This window comes from Desmodus rotundus, chromosome 2 (assembly GCF_022682495.2).
Source record: "Desmodus rotundus isolate HL8 chromosome 2, HLdesRot8A.1, whole genome shotgun sequence".
NCBI lineage: Eukaryota > Metazoa > Chordata > Mammalia > Chiroptera > Phyllostomidae > Desmodus > Desmodus rotundus.
Window position 1 is genome coordinate 117,294,582 of NC_071388.1, and position 26,675 is coordinate 117,321,256.

Below are 26,675 nucleotides of genomic sequence, written 5' to 3' on the forward strand. Positions count from 1 at the left end.
GTTTATCTGTGCGCGAATGTGGGGCCACAGGGTCTGCTAGTGGTCAGACTGCCTGCCCCATTTGTCCCACCCTCCACCAGTCTCGGTCCCGCCACGGCCACGCGAGTCCTTTCCGCCCTGGTGCCCGTCTCCGCCCCTCCTACCGCTCTGGATGTATGTTTCTTTTTTATGTCCTTGGTGTCGGACTTCCTTGCTGTTCGATTTTCTGTCAGTTCTGGTTGTGCGAGGAGGCGCAGTGTGTCTACCTATGCCGCCATCTTGGTTCCACTGCCTGTTTCTGTTTTGTTCATCAGTTTATTTTGTTCGGTAGAATCCGTATATATATATATATATATATGATATCATATGGTATTTGTCTTTCTCTAACTGGCCTATTCTGTTTAGCATAATAATCTACATGTCTATCCATGCATTCACAAAAGGTAGGAGTTCCTTCTTTTTTACAGTTTTTTTATAGTATTGTTGTGTAAATGGACCAAAGCTTTTTTATCTGCCCATCTACTTATGGGCACTTGGGCTGTTTCCAGATCTTGGCTATTGTAAATAAAGCTGTCATGAACACAGGAGTGTGTGTATTCTTCTGGATCAGTATTTCAGGATTATTAGGCTACATTCCAGGAAGTAGGATCACTGGGTCTAAAGGCAGTTCCATTTTTAGTTTTCTGAGGAAATTCCATACTGTTTTACACAGTGGCTGCACCAGTCTGTATTCCCACCAACGGTGCACTAGGGTTCCCTTTTCTCCGCATCCTCAGCAACACTTGTCTGTCGATTTTTTGATGATAGCCATTCTGGTAAGTATGAGGAGATATCTCATTGCAGTTTAAATTTGTATCTCTCTGATGGTTAGTGAGGTTGAGCATTTTTCCATGTCTTTTGCCTATCTATATGTCCTCTTTGGTAAAGTGTCTATTCAGATCCTTTGACCATTTTTTAGTTGGGTTGTTTATGTTCTTGGTATTGAGTTGTGTAAGTTCTTTACATATTTTGGAGATTAACCCCTTAGTATCACTGGCAAATATGTCCTCCCACCCAGTGGGTTATCTCTTCATTTTTGTGATGGCTTCTTTTGCAGTGTAGAAGCTTTTTAGTTTGATATAGTCTCATTTATTTATTTTCCTTTGTTTCCATTGACCTAGGAGACATATTGGCAAAAATATTGCTCTGAGAAATGTCTGAAATATTACTGCCTATGTTTTTCTCTAGGATTTTTATAGTATCCTGACTTACTTTTAAGTCTTTTTATCCATTTTGAGTTTATTCTTATGTATGGTGTAAGCTGGCAGTCTAGTTTCATTTTTCTGCATGTATTTGTCCAATTTTCCTAACACAATTTACTCAAGAGGCTATCTTTACCCTATTGTATGTTCTTGCCTCCTTTGTCAAATATTAATTGGCCATAAAGACAGGGGCTCTCTGTTCTGTTTCATTGATCTATATGCCTGTTCTTATGCCAGTGCCAGGCTATTTTGATAACAATGGCCTTGCAGGATAGTTTGATGTCAGGTATTGTGATCCCTCTAACTTTATTCTTCTTTTTCACAGTTGCTGAGGCTATGAGGGGTCTTTTTAAGGTTCCACATAAATTTTTGGAATATTTACTCTAGATCTGTGAAATATGCCATTGTTATTTTAACAGGTATTACTCTGAATCTGTAGATTGCTTTGGGTAGTATGGATATTTTAACGATTTTAATTCTTTTAATGAACAGGGTGTGTTTCCAATTACTTGTATCTTCCTCAATTTCTTTATTCAATATCCTATAGTTTTCCAAGTACAGGTCTTTTATCTCCTTGGTTAAATTTATCCCTAGGTACCCTGTTTTGTTGTTGTTGTTCCAATACTAAATCGGACTGTTTTCTTACTTTCTCTTTCTGATAGTTCACTGTGGGCGTGTAAAAATGCCACCAACTTCTGGATATTAATTTTGTATTCAACACAAAAGTTACTTTCATTCATTTGCGTATTGGTGGATGTTAAGGTTAATTCAGGTTTGTGCTATTACAAATAAAACTGTTATGATCATTTGTGTATAAAATTTCTTGTAACATATTTTCACTTCTCTTAATAAAAACAGAAAATTGGGGTTGCTGGGTGGTATATAACAAATCCACATTTAGTTTTATTAAAAACCTGCCAAACTACTTTCCAAAGTGGTTGTATCCTGTTAAAGTCCTACCAGCAATCATCTGTCAACTCCTGTTATTTTAAGACTATTTAATTTTAACATTCTAATAGATGCATACTAGCATCTCATTGTGCTTTTACTTGAAATTTCTCTGAGGCACCTGTAAGTGTAGAGAGGTCCTTTATCAGAGTAGGATGTCCTTTGCTTTCCCAAGTTTGTTGAGTTTTCATTATGAATGGGTGTTGAATTTTATTCTATATAACTTATGCCTTAATTACACTGACGTTTTAAAAAGACCCTACAGCTAACAGTGGACTTAAACAAATACTGAATACTGTCCTCTAAGACAGGGAACAAGGCTAGGTAATCCGCTGCCATCCCTTCTATTCATCATTGTCACAGTAATCTTAGCTATGCAATGAGGAATGAAAATATATTAAAGGAAAAAAAGGATATAGGCTGCAAAGGAAGAAGTTAAACTGTCCCTATTCTCATATGACATGATTTAAAATGACAACCCTGAAGAATCAATAAAAAAAAATTAGAAGTAGTAAGTGAATTTAATAAGGTCTTAGGATTCAAGGTTAATACAGAATCAATTGTCTATCCTGGGACTTATCTCAGAAATACAGTTTGTTTAAATTTTTAAAACAAATGTAATTTACCTTGTATTTATGTGTAGAAACCCCTATGGAATTTACAAAAATTGACTACCATTAGTAAGTGAGTTTAGGAAGGCTGCAAAATACAAAAACAATATACAAAATAAATGGTATTTCTGTATTCCAGTAACACTATTTGAATAATTCTTCTAATTGCCAAAGACAGAATTTGAGATATTAACCGACTTCTCTTTCCATTGTGAACTACTCTACCTTAATCAAACCAGCAAGTTCTGTTGACTTTATCTCCTAAATATCTCTAGCACTTACCCACATTTCTTCATTCCCTAGCCAATCATCTTTCCTAGTAAAACCAGGACCTAAAACATTTCTGAAACTAGAACTTAATGGTCTCTTTTTTTTTTTTCTAGTTTTAAGTATTATTTAGGAGAAAACAGTAGGTCTCCTTATAACTGTCCAGAGACCACCAGATCAAGCTAGATCAGACTGGCCCCAGAGGCAAGAGCAGGCCCAGTTAGCCGCTAACTAACCCCAAGCTGACAGCCTCGAGAGCAATAGCAGAACCCACAATTCATAGAATTCAAGTAGAAGAGGTGCTACTTTTAACACAGGGAGCCCTTTAAGAAGTGAGGGACCTATCAATAAGGAAGATCTGCTGCAGCCAAATCTGGTCACATATAAGAAGGATAAAACAAACTCTGCCAGATTGTAATTTCCTTGTTCTCTGTCGCCCCCTCCACATCCTTAACCTTAGATAGCTTAGCTCCAGTTAGTTCACACCCCTTGATTTAGAATTAATAAATACGTACAACCTCTCCTTACCCTTACCTCTTAAAAATAATCCCAAGTCCTTATTGGGAAAGGCTAATTTGAGCTTTGTCTCTGGTCTCCTCATTTAGCTGCCCTAACAAATGAATCCTATTTATCTGTGAAAACCTGCTGCCTCAGACTTCTGGTTTCTCTGTAAGTGGCAGGCAACAAACTCACCACCCTTGTTGGCTTTTGTTCTGGTAACACTAGTAACTTCATTACTGCAACTATCTCTAGTTTGTAACTCTATTTGTCACTGGTTACACTGTAACCAGAGCGAGGTCTAAAATACAAGTCTCATATTACCTACGTAAATCCTTACGTGACTATCATCTTATCATAGATTAAAAGGCACTTCATGATCTGATTGATACACTACTCAAACTTCATCTTTAATTCATTTTTCCCCTTGCTCTACATTCCATCAATATGAAAAAATATTTTCAGTTCCTCAAATGCAACATTACTCTCTCTTCATTATAGAATTCTGTATGTTGCCCATTCTCTCTGAAAGATATCTCTATTCCCCAGATCTCTGTGTCATTCTCCCCTAAAATGGAACAAGGTTAAAAAAGACCAAAAGTAAAAAATGTAACATTTGGCAAGCATCCAGAGGTTTATACAAATAGGTAATAAGAGCCTCAGTTAAGGTTTTACAGTAGAAATAAGTGAAAGGAATATGAGAGAAATACTGGCATGTGAAATAAAAGCAAGTATTTTAGCAACCATGTTGTATTAAAACATGACTTGCTGAAAAATAATCATCCTCTATGTGACTTTTCCTATATTTCCTTAAACCTGATGAAATAATTCAAGAACTTGGAGTCATGTAAAAAGGAATCTTCAAAGGATAAACCAAGCTGTTCTATATAAATTATTTCTTACTTCAGTAGTCTTAAGCCTATTGGGTTAGAGCAGTGATTTTCGAAATGTGGTTCCTTGGACTAGCAGCATTATCATTTTAAGGGGACTTGATGCATATTATTGAGCTCCACATCAGACTTTCTGAATCAGAAACTCGAGGCAGAGAGGCCCAGAAATCTGCATTTTAAGAAGCCTTCAGGTGATTGTATTGTAAATTCAAGTTTGAAAGCAACAAGGATTACAGGATATGGAATCAGTAGTAAGTCATCATGACCCCAACACAAACAATCAGAAGAATGAAACTGCAGAAAAACAAGCCAGTAGTAATTATAACCTACTCTTTACCCTGCTGAAAGACACTGTAATTCACTTTGGGCAAAGCAAATTAAATGCACAGGAATAATACTCTCATATAATCTCAAGGCTCTAACAAATATCATGTCAATAAAGGCCACTAACAGTCACTTTTAGCCCTGGCTGGTGTGGCTCAGTGTATTGAGTGCTGGCCTGTGAATAAAAGGGTTGCTGGTTCAATTCCCAGTCAAAGCACATGCCTGGGCTGCAGGCCAGGTCCCCAGTAGGGGGCATGTGAGAGGCAATCCCATATTGATGTTTCTCTCCCACTCTTTCTCCTTCCCTTCTCCTCTCTCTAAAAATAAATAAACAAAATACTTTTTTAAAAAAAGAAACAGCCACTTTTATGTGCTTAAAAACTGAAGAAATTGTACATAATTTATTATAACCACATTACTCATTATTTTGATCACTCAATAAACATTTACTGAGTACTGTTATTATACACAACATTATGGTAAAAGCTAAAGCTGAGATAAACAGATTGTAAATTAAAGCAAGAGAAATTTCAAAAATGTCAAAGCTTTAAGTAATTTTGTTTGTAATGTTGTGGAACATTATCAAGGAAGGGCCTAAAGAAAAAAAATAGTCAACTATGAATCTATATCTCTTCTGTATAAGACCTTAATAACATCCTAGATTCTTTTAGTTTATCAATTATAAGTTAATTTTAATGTATGTTTATTTCTAAGTTATTAATTCTGATCCTCTAAAAGTATATATAATATACACATGAAACATACACACTATATATATGTATGTATGTATAACACAGAAGCTTTAAGATGAAAAAAGTCTGAACTAAGGATTAACAAGAATTCTTTCAGAACATTACCAAATTCCTTTTGATCACTGTTGGTAATTTTATTGCATGGTTACCTCCTCTCCTATTTCAATACACTCATTTTTATAAAGACCTGCACATCTATATTATCACCTCTCGGGAAGCAACATTTTGCAGTAGGGAGCATATAGGATTTTGAGTCAGATAGATGTGAGTTCAAATCCTTTGTCAGTTACTTAATTATCTGTGCCATTTAACAAGTTTGTAAGTCTTCGTCTTTCATCTTTAAAAGAATTTCAATGATATATTCATAAGATTATTGAGAGAATTTGGCTTACAAGTCCACAGCAGATGTTTCATAAAAGTTACTCCCTCACTCCTTGCTCTTTTTAAGAATTACTTCCATTTCCCTCAGTCCATTATTTATCCTAGAAGTTTCATATATTTCATACTGACAACCGGAAATGAGACACTACTTATATTTGTACTCTAAAGGTCCTTCCTTGGACACATTTTAGCGTTTCACAGATTCTTCTGAATATTTAAATATTGTAATTGTAGTGCTATGGAAAAACTTGTGTGGGGAGGTAGGAGACCCAAGTATAGTTTTATTAATGCTTGGACTTTTTAATCCCCTTGGATTGAGATAATGTCCCATGAAAAATAAACATGTTAGACAAGATAATCTCTAAGGCTTTGAGTCTTTAAAATTCTATTATTTGGTAGAAGAATTACTTTGGATCATTAGCAACTGGATCCTTGGACCTGGGAATATATCTTATTTGGGAATGAATGCTCGAGATAGAAAAATATGACAAACTAAGAATAAGTAGGGGAGAGCAAAAAAGATCAATCCACCCCTAAATACCTCTGCTTCCCCACATTCATCCTGTTATAATTGTTTTAGAATAGAAATGTCTTCTTGTATACAAATTTATGTGATATAATTTTTATCTCTTATAATACAGGTGAGTGATCTCAGTCCTTCCAGAATACTTTCTCAGCAACGATGGTGTTTCATGCTCATGGCAGTGAATATGGTAGTAGTAGCTGGTCTCTCTTTCATTTGTTGTCTTGTCACCTCTCCTAGCAATCTAAAGATAGGCTTATACAATAAAGGTCTGACCTATCAGTGTCAGCAAGATAATCTAAGGATTATCTATTTTTACCCCAAATCTGCTTATAGTGAGATCTAGCAGTCACCTTTCAGATATTTGCCTGGCTTACAATTTAACTTTCTGGGAAAAGTTTCATTACTGACATTTGTTCTCAGTTCCAGTTTCACATGTGTTGATTTATTGAGAAATAAAACTATTTCTCTAGGCCCTTTGAGAAGCTCAAGTCACCTGGTAAAGTCTTCAAAGTTTGAGGAGGGTTTGTTTATATTTTCGTTTAGTACAAAAGGGTTTATTTCCACTGAGACTTACTGACCCCTTGCTTTGTTTTATCCACATCATCCTCACAGTTTTCAATAACAAAATCAGTAAATTATGCCAAGAATAAATAATATTTAACATTTCATATTTATTTCCCAGAGCTAGGATCCTGACTGAGAGAGCAACAGAGAAATGGGAAAGAGAGAGGGAGGGAGAGGGGGATGAAGGGGTGAAGGGGGAGGAGAGAGAAAGACCCTAGTCCTAAGAGTTATTTGTATATTTGTATTTTCTATAGCCACTCTATCAATATGGCCTTATAAACTGGTTTCTAGGCCCTGGCCAGGTGGTTCAGTTGGTTAGAACATTGTCCCAACACACCAAGGTTGCAGGTTCAATTCCCGGTCAGGGCACATACAAGAATCAACCAGTAAAGGCATAAATAAGTGGAACAACAAATCGATGTTTCTCTCCCCAACCCCTTTATCTAAAATCAAGAAAATATAAATTAAAAGAAAAAACAAAAATGGATTTATAAAGTAGTGATCCAGAGAACCATTTTTTTAGCCTCCCAGTTTTTTTAAACTATGAAAAATGGTTCCTTCAAAACAGTCATTCTCCCATACTAGTCAAAAGGACATCATATTCTTTTGTAAAAGACCTTACTGTATCACCATATAAATTTACAAAGAATGCAACATTTCTATTATTTATCACATGTCACCTTCAATTTCTATGTGATCTTTTCAATAAAAAGAATCACTACTGCAATTAGTGAAGAATTAGTAACAATATGAAAAACTTAATATTGCCCAAGAACTGCAGAGCTCTGAAATATAAACTATCTCATTTGTGTTTCTACTGAGTCTTCCTATTTGTAAAATTTACACAAACAGCTCACCACAAATTCTACAAAAAACTAACATCTTTTTAATGCAGGCTAACTTTTGTAAGACTCAAGATACAGTAATTATTTTAAAATATTTTAATATTAAATTAGTAGTTTAATCTGTGCCAATTTTCTCTGAGTTAAGCAGCACAATTTACAACAGCCAAGTACTGGAAGCAATCTAAGTGCCCATCAGCAAAGGAGTGGATCAAAAAATTATGGTACATTTACACAATGGAATTCTACACAGCAGAGAGAAAGAAGGAGCTTATATCCTTTGCAATGGCATGGATGGAACTGGAGAGCATTATGCTAAGTGAAATAAGCCAGGTGGTGAGGGACAAATACCATATGACCTCACCTTTAACTGGAACATAATCAACAAAAGAAAAAAGCAAACAAAATATAACCAGAGACATTGAAATTAAGAACATTGTAACAATAGCCACAGGGGAGTGGGGAGGGGATAGTGGGGAGGGGGGTCTACAGGAGCTACTATAAAGGACACAAGGACAAAATCAAGGGGGAGGGTAGAGGTGGGGGAGGGAGGTGGGACTGGCTGGAGTGGGGTGGAGGGAAGGGGAGAAAATGCAGACAATTGTAACTGAATAAAAATAAATAAATTAATTTTTAAAAAAGCATAATTAGATTTACTTCTTAGTTGTCTGAGACACATAAATAAAGAAAATGGCACTAGACTGACTGACTTATAAAAAAACTTAGAGAAATAAATTTACAGATTAAAACATTAAGAAAATGAGGAACAAAGGCAAAGAATAACCTCTGATCATTCAATAATTTTTTGTCTTTCTTGTTTTTGAGTTTTAAACAAATTATTAAATTTTGGGGGGTGATCTGGTTAATAAATTTATACAAATTTCAAATGTACAATTCCATAATACATCATCTATATATTGTGTTTTCCAGTCAAAGTCAAGTCACTTCCATTATGGGACAATAGTCAATTTCTTTTTAAACTCACTAGAACAATGAACATTATAAATCACAAAGGACTTCATATTATGAACAAAGAGAAAAACTAAAATGAAAATGAAAGGCAACAGCTTAAACTTACTGGGTTATCTGTGGAATCATCAGCCAACTGTAAACCAAAATAGTCACGCTCAGTCAAATCAAGATGTTTGAAGACTATATCCAACAGAACTTGCCCCTGATCATGTTTCTAGAAGAAAAATAAAAGGAAATCAACACAGACAGGCTACATACACTTTCAGATTTTTAACCTCATGGACTTTTCTCCTCTTGTATTAAATTGGCAGCTGTTTCCATCTAATCACTGTTGAGAATGAAGACATGTTACACACTACTTAAAAAACTGTCTGACTTACTTTTATGCAAACTGATTCAAAGACTACATAATAAATATGAAGATATACGGAAAACCTCTGACTGAAAATGCCTTCTGCTTTCAGGATAGTATGGTATTTTTGTAATTTTATATTGTTGCCATGTTAACACGTATATATCTGTATCATTTGTTTTACTGTTTATTTCCTACATTTAAATTGACTGGAAAGTAACATATTTGACCAAATACAATTTGAAATTTGTATGTCTAAAATAAATAATGCCACAAAAGGGGGAAATAAAAATGGTGAACATCACTTGTAGCAAACTGATAAACTGATATTTTAGTTATAAAAGTACCCAAAGAACTTCAGAAAAATTTTAATCTCATACCAATTCTATCATGTACACATTATTTATCATCCTGCTGTTTTAGTAAGAGTAACAATAAATTCCCTAAGTCCCACACTTAGTAAGTTGTGGTGAAAGGGTACAACTAGATAATTCCCTTAAAAAATGTAACTAATAAATATAAGCATGAAGAAATGATAAACATGTTCAGTAATAAAAGAAATCAAAGTGGAAAACTATAATGACAACCATCCAAAAAATAAAACTCAAAGAATTAAGATAAACACTTATTGCTGCTAATATTATAGATATACATGATCGCTAGAAAAGCAAGTTGAAAATAGTAAACAAGAGCAATAACAGTATTGACTACTTCTAGCATCCTAACCTGAGTGAAAAATAAAATCCAATATTGGGGGGGAAGCTATATATGTCAATATGTTCACTGAAGTATTATTTATGTAAGTTTAGAAAAACATGTAAGTAGTAGTATATTTTACCACCGATTTTTCCTTTCATTAGCTATAGCAGTTCGATAGCTTCCAAATACAAGTTAGAATCAAAACTTGGAGCTGAAACAATATGGACATATATTTTGTTTTCATATATTGTAAAGTACAGAGGTACTACAGAATCCAGAACTGGCCAATTCAACAGAGGAGAGACGTAATCTAATACAAGGTTTTTTTCCATCTATCTTATCTGCATGCCTGGTGTTGACTGCATTTGCAGGCTGTAAAAGCAAGATAATCAGGGCAATTTCAAAATTCATAGCCATATATGACAATGTTTAAAACAACAACCTTGCTTGTAAGGTTACCTTACAAAGAGCTTCCCTTCATGTCTTATTGGCCAGACTGAGTTAAATGGTATTTGCAGAACTCATCAATGGCAGGAAGTATGTACTTCAAACAGTGCTTTACAATGGTGGCTCCTAATCAAATAACCTGTGAATATTTTTTATGTTGATGGAACTCACCACCCCCAACCCTCTCCCATTCTCATTAAATTGATCTCCAGGATGGAGATCAAGCAGTAACCTGTTTAAAAATCTACTAAGATAAGTTTAATTTCTAGAGATAAGACAGAGTGGACCCATTTCTCCCTACATTCCACCCAAGTGAAATGTTAAAAAAAAAAACTAAAAAAAAATATTTTTTTTGAAAGGTGCAAAGAAGGTGGTAGCCTGGCTAGGAAATTCTCTGAGTTCTCTTTCCATTACTTTTTACTGATATAAAATTCACACATACAAAATTAACAGTTTTAAAGTGTGCAATTCAGCGGCATTTACTACACTCACAATATTGTACAAACATCATGTCTAGCTAGTTCCAAAACATTTTATCATACCAAAAGAATACCATACCTATCAAACAGTATCCCTTCCCCTTTCTCTAGGCCCTGGCAACCACTACTGTGCTGTATGTAAAATTTACCTATTCTGCCCTGACTGGTGTGGCTCAGTTGGTTGGGCATCACCCTGAAAAGCAAAGGTCGCCAGTTCAATTCCCAATCAGGGCACATACCTAGGTTTTGGGTTTTGGTCCCTGGTCAGGGGGCATACAAGAGGCAACCAATCAATATTTCTTTCTCATATCGATGTTCATCTCCCTCTGTTTCTCCCTCCCTTCCCCTCTCTCTCTAAAAAAAAAAGAAAGAAAGAAAAAGAAAATGAAAAAAAGAAATTAAAGTTACCTATTCTGTATATTTCACATAAATGGAATTGAACAATGTGTGACCTTCTGTGCCTGACTGCTTTTGCTTCCAAGTTCGTCCATGCTATACCATTATACCCATACATTATTTCCTTTTTATGGGTAAATAATATTTCATTTATATGGCAATATCACAATTTGCTTATCAGTTGTTGGACATTTGGACTGTTTCCACCTTTTGGTACTATGAATAATTCTGCCATAAATACTGATATACAGGTATCTATTTCATTATCTGCTTTCAACTCTTTTAGTCATATCATACAAGTGATATTGATGGACCATATGAAAATTCTGCTTGACTTTTGAACTCCTTTCTACAGCAGCTATACCTATTTTACATTCCCACCAGCAATGCATGAGGATTTCAATTTCTATACATCCTTGCAAACATTTGTTATTTTCTACTCTTTTGATCAAAGCCACCCCAGTCAGCATGAAGTGGTACTTCACTTTGGTTTTGACTTGCAATTCCATAACAACTGATGATATTGAGCATTTTTTTCCTATGCCTGTTGGCCATTTATATATCTTTGAAAGCATGTCCAATCAAAGTCCTTTGCCCACTTTAAAAACTGTGTTGGTAATCTCGTTGTTACTGAATTCTAAGAGTTCTTTTCATAGCCTGGATGCTAGACTCTTATCAGTATAAGACTTGCAAATATCCTCTTCCATTTTGTAGGTTCTCTTTTCACTTTCTGCATCACATACTTAGATACACAAAACTTTTTAATTTTTGTGAAGTCAATTTATTCACTTTTTTCTTTTGATGCTTGTGCTTTTGGTGTCACATCTAAGAAATCGTTGTTTAATCCAAGGTTTTAAAGAATTATCCACGTATTTTCTTCTAAAAGCTTTATAGTTTTAGCTCTTACATGTAGTTCTCTCAGCCTTTTTGAGTTTTCTTGAAATAAAATCCTAGAATATACCCATAATGAATCACATGTGAAAAACTGACCAAAGTTAAGAGAGAAACAAAAAGGTTTAAAACCTCAACTACCTATATTGTTTTCAGTTAGGTCTCTGGATAACACACACACGAAGTTGACCAGAACAGAACAGTAATACAAAGGTTCTGGATATGAAATTGTCATTATAACCACAACCTACAAAAGCAGGCCAGGACTTTGTATACTACCAGGGTACTCCCTGAAACAAAATAGATTGAATGTAATTTGGAGTCGCATAGTGCCCAAAATATCCAGGATACTACCTAAAAGCATTCATCATTCAAAGAGCAGGGAGAAAAAAATCTCAACTAGAATGAGAAGAAACAATCAACACATGTCAATCAACACTGACATAACTAAGATGTTGAGTTGACTGATAAGGATTTTGAAGCAGCCATCGTAAAAATATTCTTTTTTTTTTAAAGTTTTTTGTATAGTACACTATTTAGAGTTAATAAAATAGTAAGTGTGTAAAAACTGCAACACCACAAAGATTAAGCCATATTACTACTGTAATCAAACGTGAGAACAGTCTCGGAACAGGCAAGCAGAACGCTGAGGGCTGCGTCGTGGCGTCTATCTCCCTGATGCAACCAAGACTTGCATACGGGGAAACGGCGCGAATAACTTATGCAGGTGGTTCAGGTGCAGAATGGCACTTGGTTTGCTCATAACAGAAATGACATAAATGCGACTGACAATTTAGAGACAGACAATGGCCTTATTTGCATGCTGAAAGTCTGGTTGTATCCCTCTAGTCCACACACCGTTCACTGTGCAATCTGTCCAGAGTAAACAAATAGTGCAGGATTCATCTCAGTGGGATCTGGGCCCCTTGGTCTATCCGAAATCACTTCTTGGTCGATACTGCAATACCATGGGGTATGACTGATGCAAAGGGCCATCCTGAGGGCAGACTTGCAAAGCTGAGCAGTTCAGACACCGAAAGTTTTCGCTTCTTAGTCGCCATCTTGTCATGTAGATGAATTCCATAGTATGATCCTTCCCCATGATTTCACCACTGTACAGCACATCCAACTCATAAGAACTTGGAAGTTTTAGTTTTAAACTTAGAATTTTTTTTATAGTTCCCACAGTTACACGTGTAGAACATTGAATGAATTTCTTCATTAAACCCTTTACTACATTGTCCCCTGTCCGTTGTTTCGTAAACAATCTAAACATATAGCAATTTGTGGGTCACTTCTATGATAGTCTTTATCATCTTGATTTTCATCACTTTCTTCATCTTCTTTAGGTTTGTCAACTTTTGAAGTATCATCTTGTCCATTTTCTTGAGGCTTATTTTTCTTCCAAAATTCAGATTCACGCTGAAGTTCTTGTTCTCGTAGTCCAGGGACCAGTTTAAATATGATTTCCTCTAATGTATTATCCAACCTCAACATTTCTAATGGATTTGTCTCATGAACTTGGTTGCCACACCGTGGACAATCATTGCTATCTTCAAAGTGCTGAACACTACAAGTCTTACAGAAGGTATGAAGGCATTCCGTCACTGTAGTTGGCTTGATCAGATACCCTTTACAGATATAGCAGGTGATGTAAGGATTGAAATCTTTCACCAAGTGTTTCCTTTGGGTAGCCATTCGTAGTTAACTAGGACTGGCTTCAGTAATTCAGATAAAGAATAGTATTAAGTGGATGAAAGTCTGATCCCAACAGCTGGTATGGAGTTCCCAATTGGATAGCCTGAGGCATGAGAACTAGCATCCAGGTCTGTCACGAAACTGTTGGTCATTACTCCTTTTGGTGGTTCTGCTTTTCCACATCTGAGAATTCTTCAATGTCAGAATAAGATATTCTTCTACATCTTGCTCTCGAGAGGCCACAATCCGGGCAGGCCATGCAGGGCGCGTGGTGCCCATAAAAATGTTTTCAATGAGCCATTATGTATGCTGTTTTTTTTAAGTGAAAAAAAGAATATTTCTGCAACAAATTAAAAGATATAAATTAACTAAATAAAATTATATAACTGGAAAATACAGTAATAAAAACTGACTGCATGTACTCAAGAGAAGAATGAAGATGAGAAAGAATCAATCAATTTCAAGACAGATTGATAGACCGATATAAACAACACAAAGGAAATACAGTGAAAAAAAGAAAATGACCAGACCTCATAGACCTATACCTGTGGGACAATGAAAAAAGATATAACAATTACATCACTAGAATCTCTAAAAGAGAAGAGATTCAGGATGATAAAATGTTTGAGAAAATATTAGCTGAAATTTTTACAAATTAGATAAAAACATAGATTCAAGAATCCAAGTACATTGCAAAGTGAATCCAAACAAATCTACTCCAAGACATATCATAATCAAACTATTGCAAAAAAGAGAAAAAATCTTGAAAGCACCAACAAAAAAAATCAGACATTTAGCTATAGAGAATGACAACTTGATTTAGAACAGACTTCTCTCATCTGCAACCATAAAACCATAAGGAAGTGGTATAACATATTCCAGGTGCTGAAAAAAAAACTGTCAACCCACAACTCTCTACTAATAGAAAATATTTTATAGGAATGCAGGATAAATAATGACATTCTCAGAAAAAGAAAAATTTGTCTACGGCCATACCACCCTGAACGCGCCTGATCTCATCTGATCTCAGAAGCTAAGCAGGGTTGGGCCTGGCTAGTACTTGGATGGGAGAAAAAAGAAAATCTAATGGAATTTATTGCCAACACACCATCACTAAGAGAATGCCCAAAAGTTCTTCAACCAGAAATGAAATAAGATAGAAACATGGAAAAGCAGAAAAGAAGAGCAATGGAATTAAAGAAATTGGGGAAAATATAAAAGCCCATGCCTCTCTTCATTAAATTATGTTTGATGGTTAAAGCAAAAATTTTATCTTTGTCTATGATGGTATGACTGGTATGATGATGTATGAAGAGAAAAAATTTTGAGACAATTATAAAGGGGAGAAGGTAAAGACCCCTAGTGGTAGATTACACTGAAGGTCAAAAGTGTGGTTTTATGACTTTATACCTATAACAATATACTATGATAATTTATATATGTAAAGTATAATAATAATGAGCAACCACCCCTCCAAAAAGCTACATAAATAGATACACTTAAAAATACTAAAATAAACAAAAATTAAATTCTAGAAAATAATTACATAATGTACTAGAAAGGCAGGAAAAAAACAAAAGAACATAACAAAGTTCTAACATAAATAATTACATGAAAGTAAAAGGTCTAAATATTTAAATAAAAGGTAGATACTGATAAGAGTAGGGAAAAAACCATGACCTAACTGTATATTTTTTTCTAAAAAATAAAAAAATAAAAACCTGACTTCAAATATAATACTATATGTAGGTTAAGAGTAAAGGTGCACCCCCCTAAAGCAAGGGACATAAAGGAAAGAATAAACAAATGGGACCTCATCAAAATAAAAAGCTTCTACATGGCTAAAGAAAACAGCAGTAAGATACAAAGACTACCCACAGTATGGGAAAACATATTTGCCAATGATACCTCAGACAAGGGCCTGATATCCAAAATATATAAAGAACTCACACGACTACACTCCAGGAAGACAAACAACCCAATTAAAAAATGGGCAAAGGACTTGAACAGACACTTCTCCAAGGAAGACATCCAGAGGGCCCAGAGACATTTGAAAAGATGCTCAGCATCACTAGCCATCAGAGAGATGCAAATTAAAATCACAATGAGGTACCATCTCACACCAGTCAGAGTGGCCAACATAAACAAATCCACAAACAAATGTTGGAGAGGATGCGGAGAAAAGGGAACCCTAGTTCACTGTTGGTGGGAATGCAGACTGGTGAGGCCACTGTGGAAAACAGTATGGAGTTTCCTCAGAAAACTAAAAATGGAACTGCCCTTTGACCCAGAAATTCTGCTGGGATTATACCCTAAGAACCCTGAAACACCAATCCAAAAGAACCTATGCACCCCAATGTTCATAGCAGCACAATTTACAATAGCCAAGTACTGGAAGCAACCTAAGTGCCCATCAGCAAATGAGTGGATCCAAAAACTATGGTACATTTACACAATGGAATTCTACGCAGCAGAGAGAAAGAAGGAGCTTATACCCTTTGCAACAGCATGTATGGAACTGGAGAGCATTATGCTAAGTGAAATAAGCCAGGTGGCGAGGGACAAATACCATATGATCTCACCTTTAACTGGAACATAATCAACAGAAGAAAAAAAGCAAACAAAACATAATCAGATACATTGAAGTTAAGGACAATCTAACAATAGCCAGAGGGGAGTGTAGGGGGGGCATAGTGGGGAAAGGGGTTTTCAGGAACTACTATAAAGGACACATGGACAAAACCAAAGTGGAGGGTGGAGGCGGGGGAGGGAGGTGGGTTTGGTTGGGGTGGAGGGATGGGGAGAAAATGCAGACAATTGTAATTGAACAACAATAAAATACATACATACATACATACATACATACATACATACGTACATACCAAAAAAACCCCCAAAACAGTGCTAAAAGGAAAATTTAGAAACTTATATGTTTACATTAGGAATAAAGTCTCAAATCAAGCCTAAAACTCCCTCCTAAATAAAACTAGAAAAATAGTAAAATAAACCTAAGGGAGTAATACAGTTAAGAGCAAAAATCTCTGAAAATCTGGTTCTTTGAAAAGATCAATAAAATTGATAAAGTCCTAGCAAGCATGATTTTAAAAAAGGAGAAGAGAAGATACAAATTACCAATTACAGAATTAAAACTGAGGCTCTCACTACATACTCCAAAAACATTTACAATGTAAGAAAATAGAAGAGAAAAATCCAAACACATAAATATGAAAACTTGGATGAAATAGATGACTAAATCCTCAAAAAGGAAAAACATACTAAAATTCACCTAACTTGAGAGATACTTTGAATAGCTGTATAATTTATTTACTTATTTAATCCTTACCTGAGGTCATTTTCTCATTGCTTTTTAGAGAGAGATAAACATTGATAGGTTGCCTCCCAGGCACTCCGGGACTGGGGATCCAACCTGCAATGTTGCCAAAATATGTGCCCTGACAGAGAACTGAACCTGAAATCTTTCAGTTACAGAATGATGCTCCAACTGAGCCACACTGGCAAGGGTTAATTTTTAAAAATAAAATAATACTGACGAGAAAACACCTCCCCCCAAATAAAATTTTCTAGGCCCAATGATTTCACTGGAGAATTCTAGGAAACATTTAAATATGAATTAAGAACAATTCTTCTTAATCTACCTCCAGAATATTGACTCACTCTCTGAAACTAGTATTATTATCCTTCTCAATGCCAAAGACAGTTCAAAACAGAGAAGTACAGACACATACCCCTCAATGACATAGATGCAAATTCCTCAACAAAATATTAGCAGATGGAATTTAGCAATATCTCAAAAGGATTATTCATAACTGATAGAGATCTGAGAGGATCACTGGGGAGGAGTAGCAGGAGGTTGCCCAAGGCAATGATAAATGGTCTAGGATGGGACTGGCTAAGAAGATGAATGACTCCACGGAATTATGGGATGGAAGATTTGAAATAAAAGAAGGTCTTTCTGGCTCTTCGCCTGGCTCTCTCTTTTTCCTCGAGGATGCCTGGATGATTGTGCTGCAGCTGCCCATGTTTCCCAAAGGGACGGTATTTTGGATGAGAAGAAGCTCTGGGCACAGCTTAGAATCAGGATGGCCTTGCAGAGGGTGGCAGGGTTTATTCTTCTTGAGAGGAGAGGAGCTCTGAGGCAGAAGCCTGCCATTCTTCCAAAATTGTGTAGCTTTTGTATCTTATGTTGTTTTAGTTTGTAAACTAACCCTATAGAAATGAGATAATTAAAACTAACAGGGGGAATGATAGAACTGAGGCATTAAAGGGAAGCCTTAATTGACATGGTTAAGTTGACTTAAGTGGAAAGCTGTTACTCCAAAATTGTAAAGTTTTTTGAGTAAAGACTCCTTTCCTTTATCACCAAACCTTTGCCTCTGGAATTTTGCCTACAGGGTGGCGGCTGGAAAGTACCACTTGCTATTTGGTAACATAACGACTAAGTGGGGGTTCACCAGAGATACAAATCTGGTTCAATAACCCAAACTTAATCAAGTAATGATGCCAAGGAAACAGCTCCAGGAACATGCTCCCCAGCAAAACAACTATGGCTGGTGAAAATAATTAAAACACACACAAACAAAACACGTCAAGAATTGAGAGTCTCAGGGAATCATCTTAAGAGCATATAACAAATAAAATAGCACTTATTCAAGGAATTCTACTAAATCTTGGTAAGAATAGTGACAGTTTGTGACAGCTGAGCCATGTTCATGATCTACTTCCTCTTCCTCTCTCCCAAACACCACATAAGCTCCATTCTAGGCAAGTATGGAGAATATGGGAATTTCTCTACCCTCACATTTCTCAGGCATCCCAACTCCTTATTAACAGATTTTAAATCACAGGATAGGCCAAGCAGCTGGAGGCCTCCACTCAGCTCTGACACATGGGGCAGAGACTCTATTTCAATCACAGAAAGTCAAAAAATACTAAAGCCATTAGGCATATAAGCTTGCCCAGGGTCAGAAGACAACGTGAGAAAACAACTTAGAAAGAACCCTGACTGGCATATCAAAATCTCTAGTAGGTAGAACAGTGACTGCAGAAGAAGGAATTCAGTAAATATTTGGTTAGTTGAATGAGTGAATGATAAAATGGCCTATGGAATAAATATTAAAGTTTATATGGCTTTTAATCTCCTTCATTGGCATTACTGGTCCTTTAATTTTTCTTACAAGACCAGTTAGGAAAGGCATTTGAAGGACTCTATCAAGCACAAGGGACAGCACATCTATAGAGAAACTAACTTAGTGGAAATAGTTTCTCTAAAGATAAAGAGATTATCTCTAAACTTCTTTAGGCTTATCACTGGAACTTTAAGGAACAACTGCAGCCAAGCAAAACAGTGAATTCTTACTTGCTGGCAGGCCAAATACCAGAACAGATGTGTTAAACAAGTTTGTTAAGAAACACTAAGCAGCACCTCTACAGACAGTAAAAGTACTCTGGAAGGTAGTATGGTAAAATGGGAGTAACAAATAGTCATGCCAAGTTTTTATCTGGCCAGCTGGTATGCAGTTTTAGATACACTTTGTTTCCACCTAGGCCAGTTTCACCAACTCTCTGTGCACTGCAGCCTAGGGAATCACTGAATATACTTAGGTTTAGACACTGATGCATTGAGGGGAGAAAAATCCAAGAAGGCAAAATGTGGGCTTCCTGTTTCAACCACAGTAACTATAACTAATTCATTACACCCAAATATATAAACGTGTGCCTGTATCTTCATCAGGGACTGGGGGGAAGTATTCCACATTTTTAAATGTCTGAAAACAATTAGATTAGATAATCTCCAAGGTCCCTTCTGGCTCTAAGGTTCTTTATTTTTAAACATGATCTCTTGCAAACAGAAGGAAGAATATTTTCACATAAGAAAAAACACATCTATGTAGTAGGTTAGGCCAGTCAGAAGGACAAAGACTGTAGGAAAGAGTTAACTTCCATAATGTTTAGACCAAAGGCATATAATAACACTTAACAATGTCTTTTAGACTCCTCTTAGAGTATGGACTTTGATTACCTCCTTGGATAAAGAATAAACCACAGGAATAGATTTTCATTAGGGGTCTGGAAAGAACAGAGATTAAGAGACAACATAAACACACTAATTTTGATAAGAAAAGGAGGTTACTTACTGATGGACAATAGAAGCTTAAGTAGCTTAAGGGAAGTGGAAATACTTTCTTTTTTCTGCCTAGTACTAATTTATGAAACATGCAGAAGGGACACCAAATAATATGGTACTCGAAATATAAAGTATGGCTTCCACAGGTGAAAAATCGAAAATATTTTCTATAAACAAATCAGGACAAAAGTTTTCGCATAAAGAAAAAGAGTCCCAAGAACTAAGAGTTACAGCTAACAAATTAACAAAAGTAAAATTAGCCAACACTTCCTATGTTAGACATAGTTGTAAGTGTAACAACCCTATGAGGTGGGTACTATTAAGAATCTTTAAAGATGAAAAAAAAAAACAACTGAGGAACATGAAGGAAATACAGGTTTCTGAGGATCACACAGGTAGTTAAGTGGCAGCACTTACACTCCGTCCCAGATTATCTGGCTCAGAAGTCCATGATTACAGATACTACATGATACTTTGCTTAATAGAATTATTTTGTTGTCAACAATGGAAGACTATTTATATTAAGTACCCCCATCTGAAAGGGAAATTATTTAAAACTGACAATACACAACTGCTTTGTATAGCCTATTTAAAAATAACAACTTCCTTTTACAGCAATATGGCAAACTAAATGATATAAAAACTCTCTACAACAAAATCCCTTGAGATGCTGGATAAAATGTAGTAAACATCCTTTTAATTGAATAAGCTGAAAAGAAATAAACATGGGGTAACGAAGAGACAGAAAACTTAAATTGGGTGTAAAATGTGTTTGGGTTGCCATGGAAGGCTCCTTAATAAGCAGTCTAGATTTATCACACAAAGCTGAGACAAGAAGTAGGACATGAGCTCAACCAAGTGAGATACAGGACTAAAACTTGCCCATTGAAACCCTGGATCCAGGGTAGCAATATTCTTAGTGAAAGGTAGACTACGGAGGCAGGCAAACCTTCCCACTAGCCCAAAATAAGATCAAAGTTGTTTTTCTGCCTTCACCTGAGATCTGAATGAAGAAGAAAAGTCTCCCATGAAAATTCACAACCACAAGGCCGCCCTCACAGGGGTCTAAAATTTGATTTTATACTATCTATCATCTACAAAACCTAAAAGGTGAAAAATTATGAGTAAAAATTAGTCCTGGGTAAAAAGGAAACATTTCTCAAGGAAAATATCCTTAACACATACTACGGATGATTCCCAAAGTTAATGCTATCTAAAAACAAGATCACATTCCAAAATTATAAAACCCGAAAGAAATCAAGAACAAAAGTCAGCCAAGCTAAATTACATCCCTTTAAAACTTCAAATAATAGAACTACAGACCATAAACTTCATTCAAAAAATGATTGAAAGTATTAAAAATATAAAAGGATTTTCTCTATCAAATATAAAAGTGTATTATAAAAATAAAGTAATTAAGACAGTGTATATTGGTAAAGATAGACCAAAAGACTATTAGAATAGGAGAAAAATCCCAGAAAACAAACCTGAAAATTTATTTAGAACAGAGTAGTACTAAAGAGCAGTGGGGAAAAGAAGGTCTTTTCAATATGATGATAAGGAAGCAACTGGACATCCATGTGGAACGTATAAAACTTAGCCAAAATCATAACTTCACCATACCCCCAAATTATTTATAGATGGCTTAAAAAGATTAAAAACACAAACCTCCAACAAGACTTGATAAGGGAAAAAAAAAAAAACCCACTGATAGACTATAGACCTAGAGAAATGAAAGAAAACAGTAAGTAGCTTAAAACCTCTCACATAACAGAGACACCAAGCACAGACAGCTTTACCATGTTTCTGAAGATCCAACAACCTTCAAAGAATACACAATCTCCAATTTACTTAAACTATGACAAAGACTGGAAAGGCAGAAAATGTTATTCAATTACTCTATTATTCTAATTCAAAAGGAAATACCAATAGAAACAAAACAAAACTAAAAAAACCCACATAGAAAGACAAATCACTATATTGAACAGAGATGCAAAAATATCAAATTAAATATTAGAAAACTGAACTGGGCATCATGGCAAAAATAAGAAACAAGGATTCTGTGGAGGATTTACTACCACAAAAGCTATACACATATAATTAACGATTTACATTAACAGAATAAAGGAGAAAAAGCATACAAATATCTCCCTACACAGAAGGAGAAAAATCAAATGAAAACAAATGATGATTCCTATCATATCATTAAAAATTTCGACATTAATTTAAAACAGAACTACAAAATTTCTGGAAGGAATTATATGAGAACATATTTAAAGGTTTACCTTTTGAAAACTTTTTTCCCCAAAAAGGTCCCAAATTATGAATAAAGGAAAACAAAGAATGAATCAGATTATTTTAACATAAAAGCTTTCTGTGCAAATAAAGATACCATAAACATGACTTCTACTTCTGGCAATACATTAGATTATAAACTCTAAAGAAATCCTTCTAGGACTTCTGGCCAAGATGGAACCAAAAGAAGGACAAGAACAAATTTAAAAACAAAAAACAATCAGAAATTTCAGAAAATCAAACTATAGAAGTCTGACAACCAAGGAGTTAAAGAAGAAACATTCATCCACACTGGCAGGAGTGGTGGAGGTGGGCAGCCCAGGTGGTGAGGGCCTGTAAACAAGGTGGCAGCTGACAGACTGGGTGGGCAAGGTGGCGGCTGGTGGATGGGGCAGTCCCATTCACATCCAGATAAACCAGGAGGAAAAATAGGGGAGCCAGACAGACCACATAACCCAGGGTTCCAGCTTTGCAAAAGAAAGTTGGAAAACATCTGTCTGTAAAAACAGGTGGGGATGGCAGCGGGAAAAACTGCCAGTCTCACAGGAGAGTCTGTTGAAGGGGCCCAAAGGGTCCTAGAACGTACCACAAGCCCACCCATGTGGGAAATCAGCACCAGGGCAGCATCTGAAAGGGCAGAATTTGCTTGTGGGAAGTGGGGGAAGTGACTGAAAGTGTGGCAAGAGCTGAGCAAGCAGCATTGCTCCCTCTCTGATCCCTCCCCCACATACAGCATCACAACATAGTAAAGTGGTTGCCACACCCTGGCGAATACCTAGGGCTCTGCCCCTTATAACATCACAGGTGCGCTGAGACAAAGAAATATGGCCCAAATGAAAGATCAGAGTAAAACTCCAGAAAAAGAACTAAGTGACTGAAGAGACAGACAACCTATCAGATGCAGGGTTCAAAACACTGGTAATCAGGATGCTCACAGAAATGATGGAGTATGGCTGCAAAATAAAGGAAGAAATGAAGGCTATACACAGTGAAATAAAGAAAAATATACAGGGAGCCAACAGTAAAGGGAAGGAAACTTGGATTCAAATCAATGGGCTGGACCAGAAGGAAGAAACATTCAACCAGAGAACAGAATGAAGAAACAAGAATTCAAAAAAGTGAAGAGAAGCTTAGGAACCTCTGGGACAACTTTAACTGTTCCAACATCCGAATCATAGGGGTGCCAGAAGGAAAAGAGGAAGAGCAAGAAATTGAAAACTTATTTGAAAAAATAATGAAGGGCCGTGGCTCAATGGGTACGGTGCTCAATTGGTTAGAGCATTGTACCCATATGCCAAAAATAATGAAGGACAATTTCCCCAATCTGGCAAAGGAAAGAGACATGCAAGACTAGGAAGCTGAGAGAGTCGCAAAGAAGTTGGACCCAAGGAGGAACACACCAAACACACATAATTAAATTACCCAAGATTAAAGATAAGGAGAGAATCTTAAAAGCAGCAAGAGAAAAAGAGTTACCTACAAAGGAGTTCCCAATTGATTTCTCAAAAGAAACCTTGTAGGCAAGAGGGGGCTGGAAAGAAGCATTCAAAGTCAGGAAAGGCAAGGACCTACATCCAATATTACTCTCTCCAGCAAAGCTATCATTCAGAATGGAAGAGCAGATAAAGTGCTTCCCAGATAAGGTCAAGTTAAAGGAGTTCATCATCACCAAGCCATTATATGAAATGTTAAAGGAATTTACCTAAGAAAAAGAAGATCAAAACTATGAACAGTAAAATGACAACAAACTCACAACAATAAACAACCAAACCTAAAAAAAACAAAAACAAAAATGAACTAAGCAAACAACTAGAACAGGAACAGAATCACAGAAATGGAGATCCCATGGAGGGTTATCAGTGGGGAGGGGGAAGAATGGAGGGGGGAAGGTACAGGGGATAAGAAGCATAAATGGTAGGTACTAAATGGACAAGGTCTAGTTCAGAATAGTATGTTCAGAATAGTATGGGAAATGGAGAAGCCAAAGAAGTTATATGTATGACCTGTAGACATGAACTAATTAAGGGGGGGCAATGCTGGAGGGTGGTGGGAGGCAGTGCAGGGCAGAGGGGAATAAAGGGGGAAAAATGGGACAACTGTAATAGCATAATCAATAAAAAATATTTTTAAAAGATGTTTAAAAAAAAAAGAAACACCGGTTTTAAGAGTCAAAGGTCTAGGATTCTAGTCTTCATTCTACCACTTACTTGACATGTAGCTATGAGCAAAGCACAAAATCCCTGGGTTTGAATTCTCCACTGTAAAGAGATAATTGCCGTACCACATTGTTATTGACAAGAAGAACCAAAAAGATGTGAAAGCTCTGAGGAAATACTATAGCATTAATAAGAAAAATTAGTATTTCTTAATAGTTATTTATACAAACTACCAGTGAGTAGAGAGCTATATTTCAGTACAATTATCCAATGCAATATTTGCATATATGAAAAACTGTTACTTCTACTGAAACATATCTTAAATTCTATTCAAACTTATTTAAAATAAAAGCATATTCATGAGGCATCTAGGTTAAGCAAGTTGAAAGATGTAAAACATTATCAACTAGCAGGAGAATTTCTACAGATGAGAAGCTAAGAGTTAAGTCAAGTGTCATTTCATAGAAACAATCATGCTAGTAGGAAAACACCTAAAGGAACACTTGCTTTGTTTAATGTAGATAAAAAAAAGATTTATATTCAAGTCCTTGTGCAGGCCAACATAATAAAATAAGCACCCTAGAGGCTACTTTTTCCACGGATTACAACTAAAGACTCAAGACAGAAATACAAAAAGCAATTATAAGGGAAATCTAAAATGTATATTACAGTATGTGATATGAAAAAGAAAAATCACAATTTGAAGATAGTGAGCTTTCTGTTTTTTCTTTTCTTTCCTTTAACTTTCTTTACCTCCTTTGCCTTTTACTCAAACATGTGCCGAAATAGGGAACTGCAAGATGGATATGGGAAGCAAAAAGAGACAAAGGAAACTCAATTTTTCTGATAAAAAGAACAGAAAATGAACTCTGTGAACTGGAGAGTGTATGTGGGAAACACCGCAATTCTTTTATTCTCTCCACCTGCCTTGCTTCAGGGATAGTCCCAGCCATGCAAAGGCATGATACTATGGAAGATATTATGGGAACCAAAATCCCGAGAACACCCATCTCTTTGCATAGAAAAAAAAAAAAAAGAAAAGGAACCCATTTTTTTGAAGGGAGTAATCTCTGTTTTGTTTTGGGTTTTTCCCCATTTTTTCTCAGCACTGTACTTCAAGGCAGCCCCAATCCTGCAGGACTGCCCAAACACAGAAGTCTAAAGGTCTGAGAGAACTTCATGATTCTGGCCAAAATAACTAAGAAAACTGGGCACTGGGAGGCAGTATGGAGAAAAGCCTGGAGAGTATAAATCAACACGAGCCCTGGGCTGGTGGCAAAGCTGTGCATATGCAGAATACATCCAAAGAAGCACAGCAATGACTACGAGAACTGAACTACAATGTAAGCTTGAATGCTGCACAGAAAGGTCAAATTCAAACAGCACTGAACTGACATTAGAACCATTGTCCAGAAAACAGTGAGACAAAATTTGACCACTAGGTTAATCCCCTGCTAAATAAACAGTAACAGCAAAATCAACATTATATAATAGATTTTAATGAGACAACATAATTTTCAAAAATGTCCAGAATATAATAAAAAAAATTACTTGATACACTAAGAACAACATGAACATTTTCAAGGGAAAAGACAATTGATGAACACATTGAGATAAATCAGATGTTGGAGTTATGAGACAAAGACTTTAACATAGTTATTCTAACCATCCTCTGAGTAAAGAGGAGAATACTCTTAAAATGAGGAAATATATAGAAATTCTAAGTAAAAATAGAAACTAAATAAGAATGAAATGGAAATTTTAGAACTTTAAAATACAGTATCTAATATTAATTGCACTGAATGAGCAAAATAACAAAATAACTATTCGGTCAGTTAATTTGAAGGTAAGTGAATATATATACTGAAATAAAAAGAATTTTTATTAAAACTAACTGACACTCAGGAACCTCTGAGACAATTGAAAAATTTAAAAAGCACATTGCTGAAGTTCCTGAAGATGAAAAGAAGAAAGATTGGTTCAGAAAACATATTTAAAGAAGTAATAGCTGGAAAGTATCCAAATTTAATGAAAGAAACAGTAAAAAAGTAAAAAATCTCAGTGAAATGAAACAATGCCCTGACCTATCAATATCAAACTGTTGTAAACAAAATACAAATTTTTAAAATCTTAAAAGAGGCCTGAAGAAAACAACATATTTCATATATGGAAACATCTGAATGACTATAGAGTTTGAATCAAAAACTATGGAAGTCATGAAAAATTGAACTACAAAATTAAAGTACTGAAACAAAAAAATCTATCAACCCACAATACTACATCAATTGAAATATTCTTCAGTTATGAAAGTGACACAAAATA

General features: G+C 35.7%; 1 protein-coding gene and 1 pseudogene across 9 annotated transcripts in view; both read right to left on the minus strand.

The window, feature by feature from the left end:
- The window catches only part of PTPN4 (protein tyrosine phosphatase non-receptor type 4), a 249,822-nt gene that overhangs the window by 152,200 nt on the left and 70,947 nt on the right, over window positions 1–26,675 (minus strand). For all 9 annotated transcript variants that reach the window (XM_071220645.1, XM_053918579.2, XM_053918581.2 and 6 more), the window contains one exon: window positions 8,902–9,009. In XM_071220645.1, coding sequence (XP_071076746.1) covers window positions 8,902–9,009 — 108 coding nt within the window. The remainder of the gene's footprint in view (window positions 1–8,901; window positions 9,010–26,675) is intronic.
- LOC112313174 (polycomb group RING finger protein 5 pseudogene) lies at window positions 12,622–14,078 on the minus strand (annotated as a pseudogene).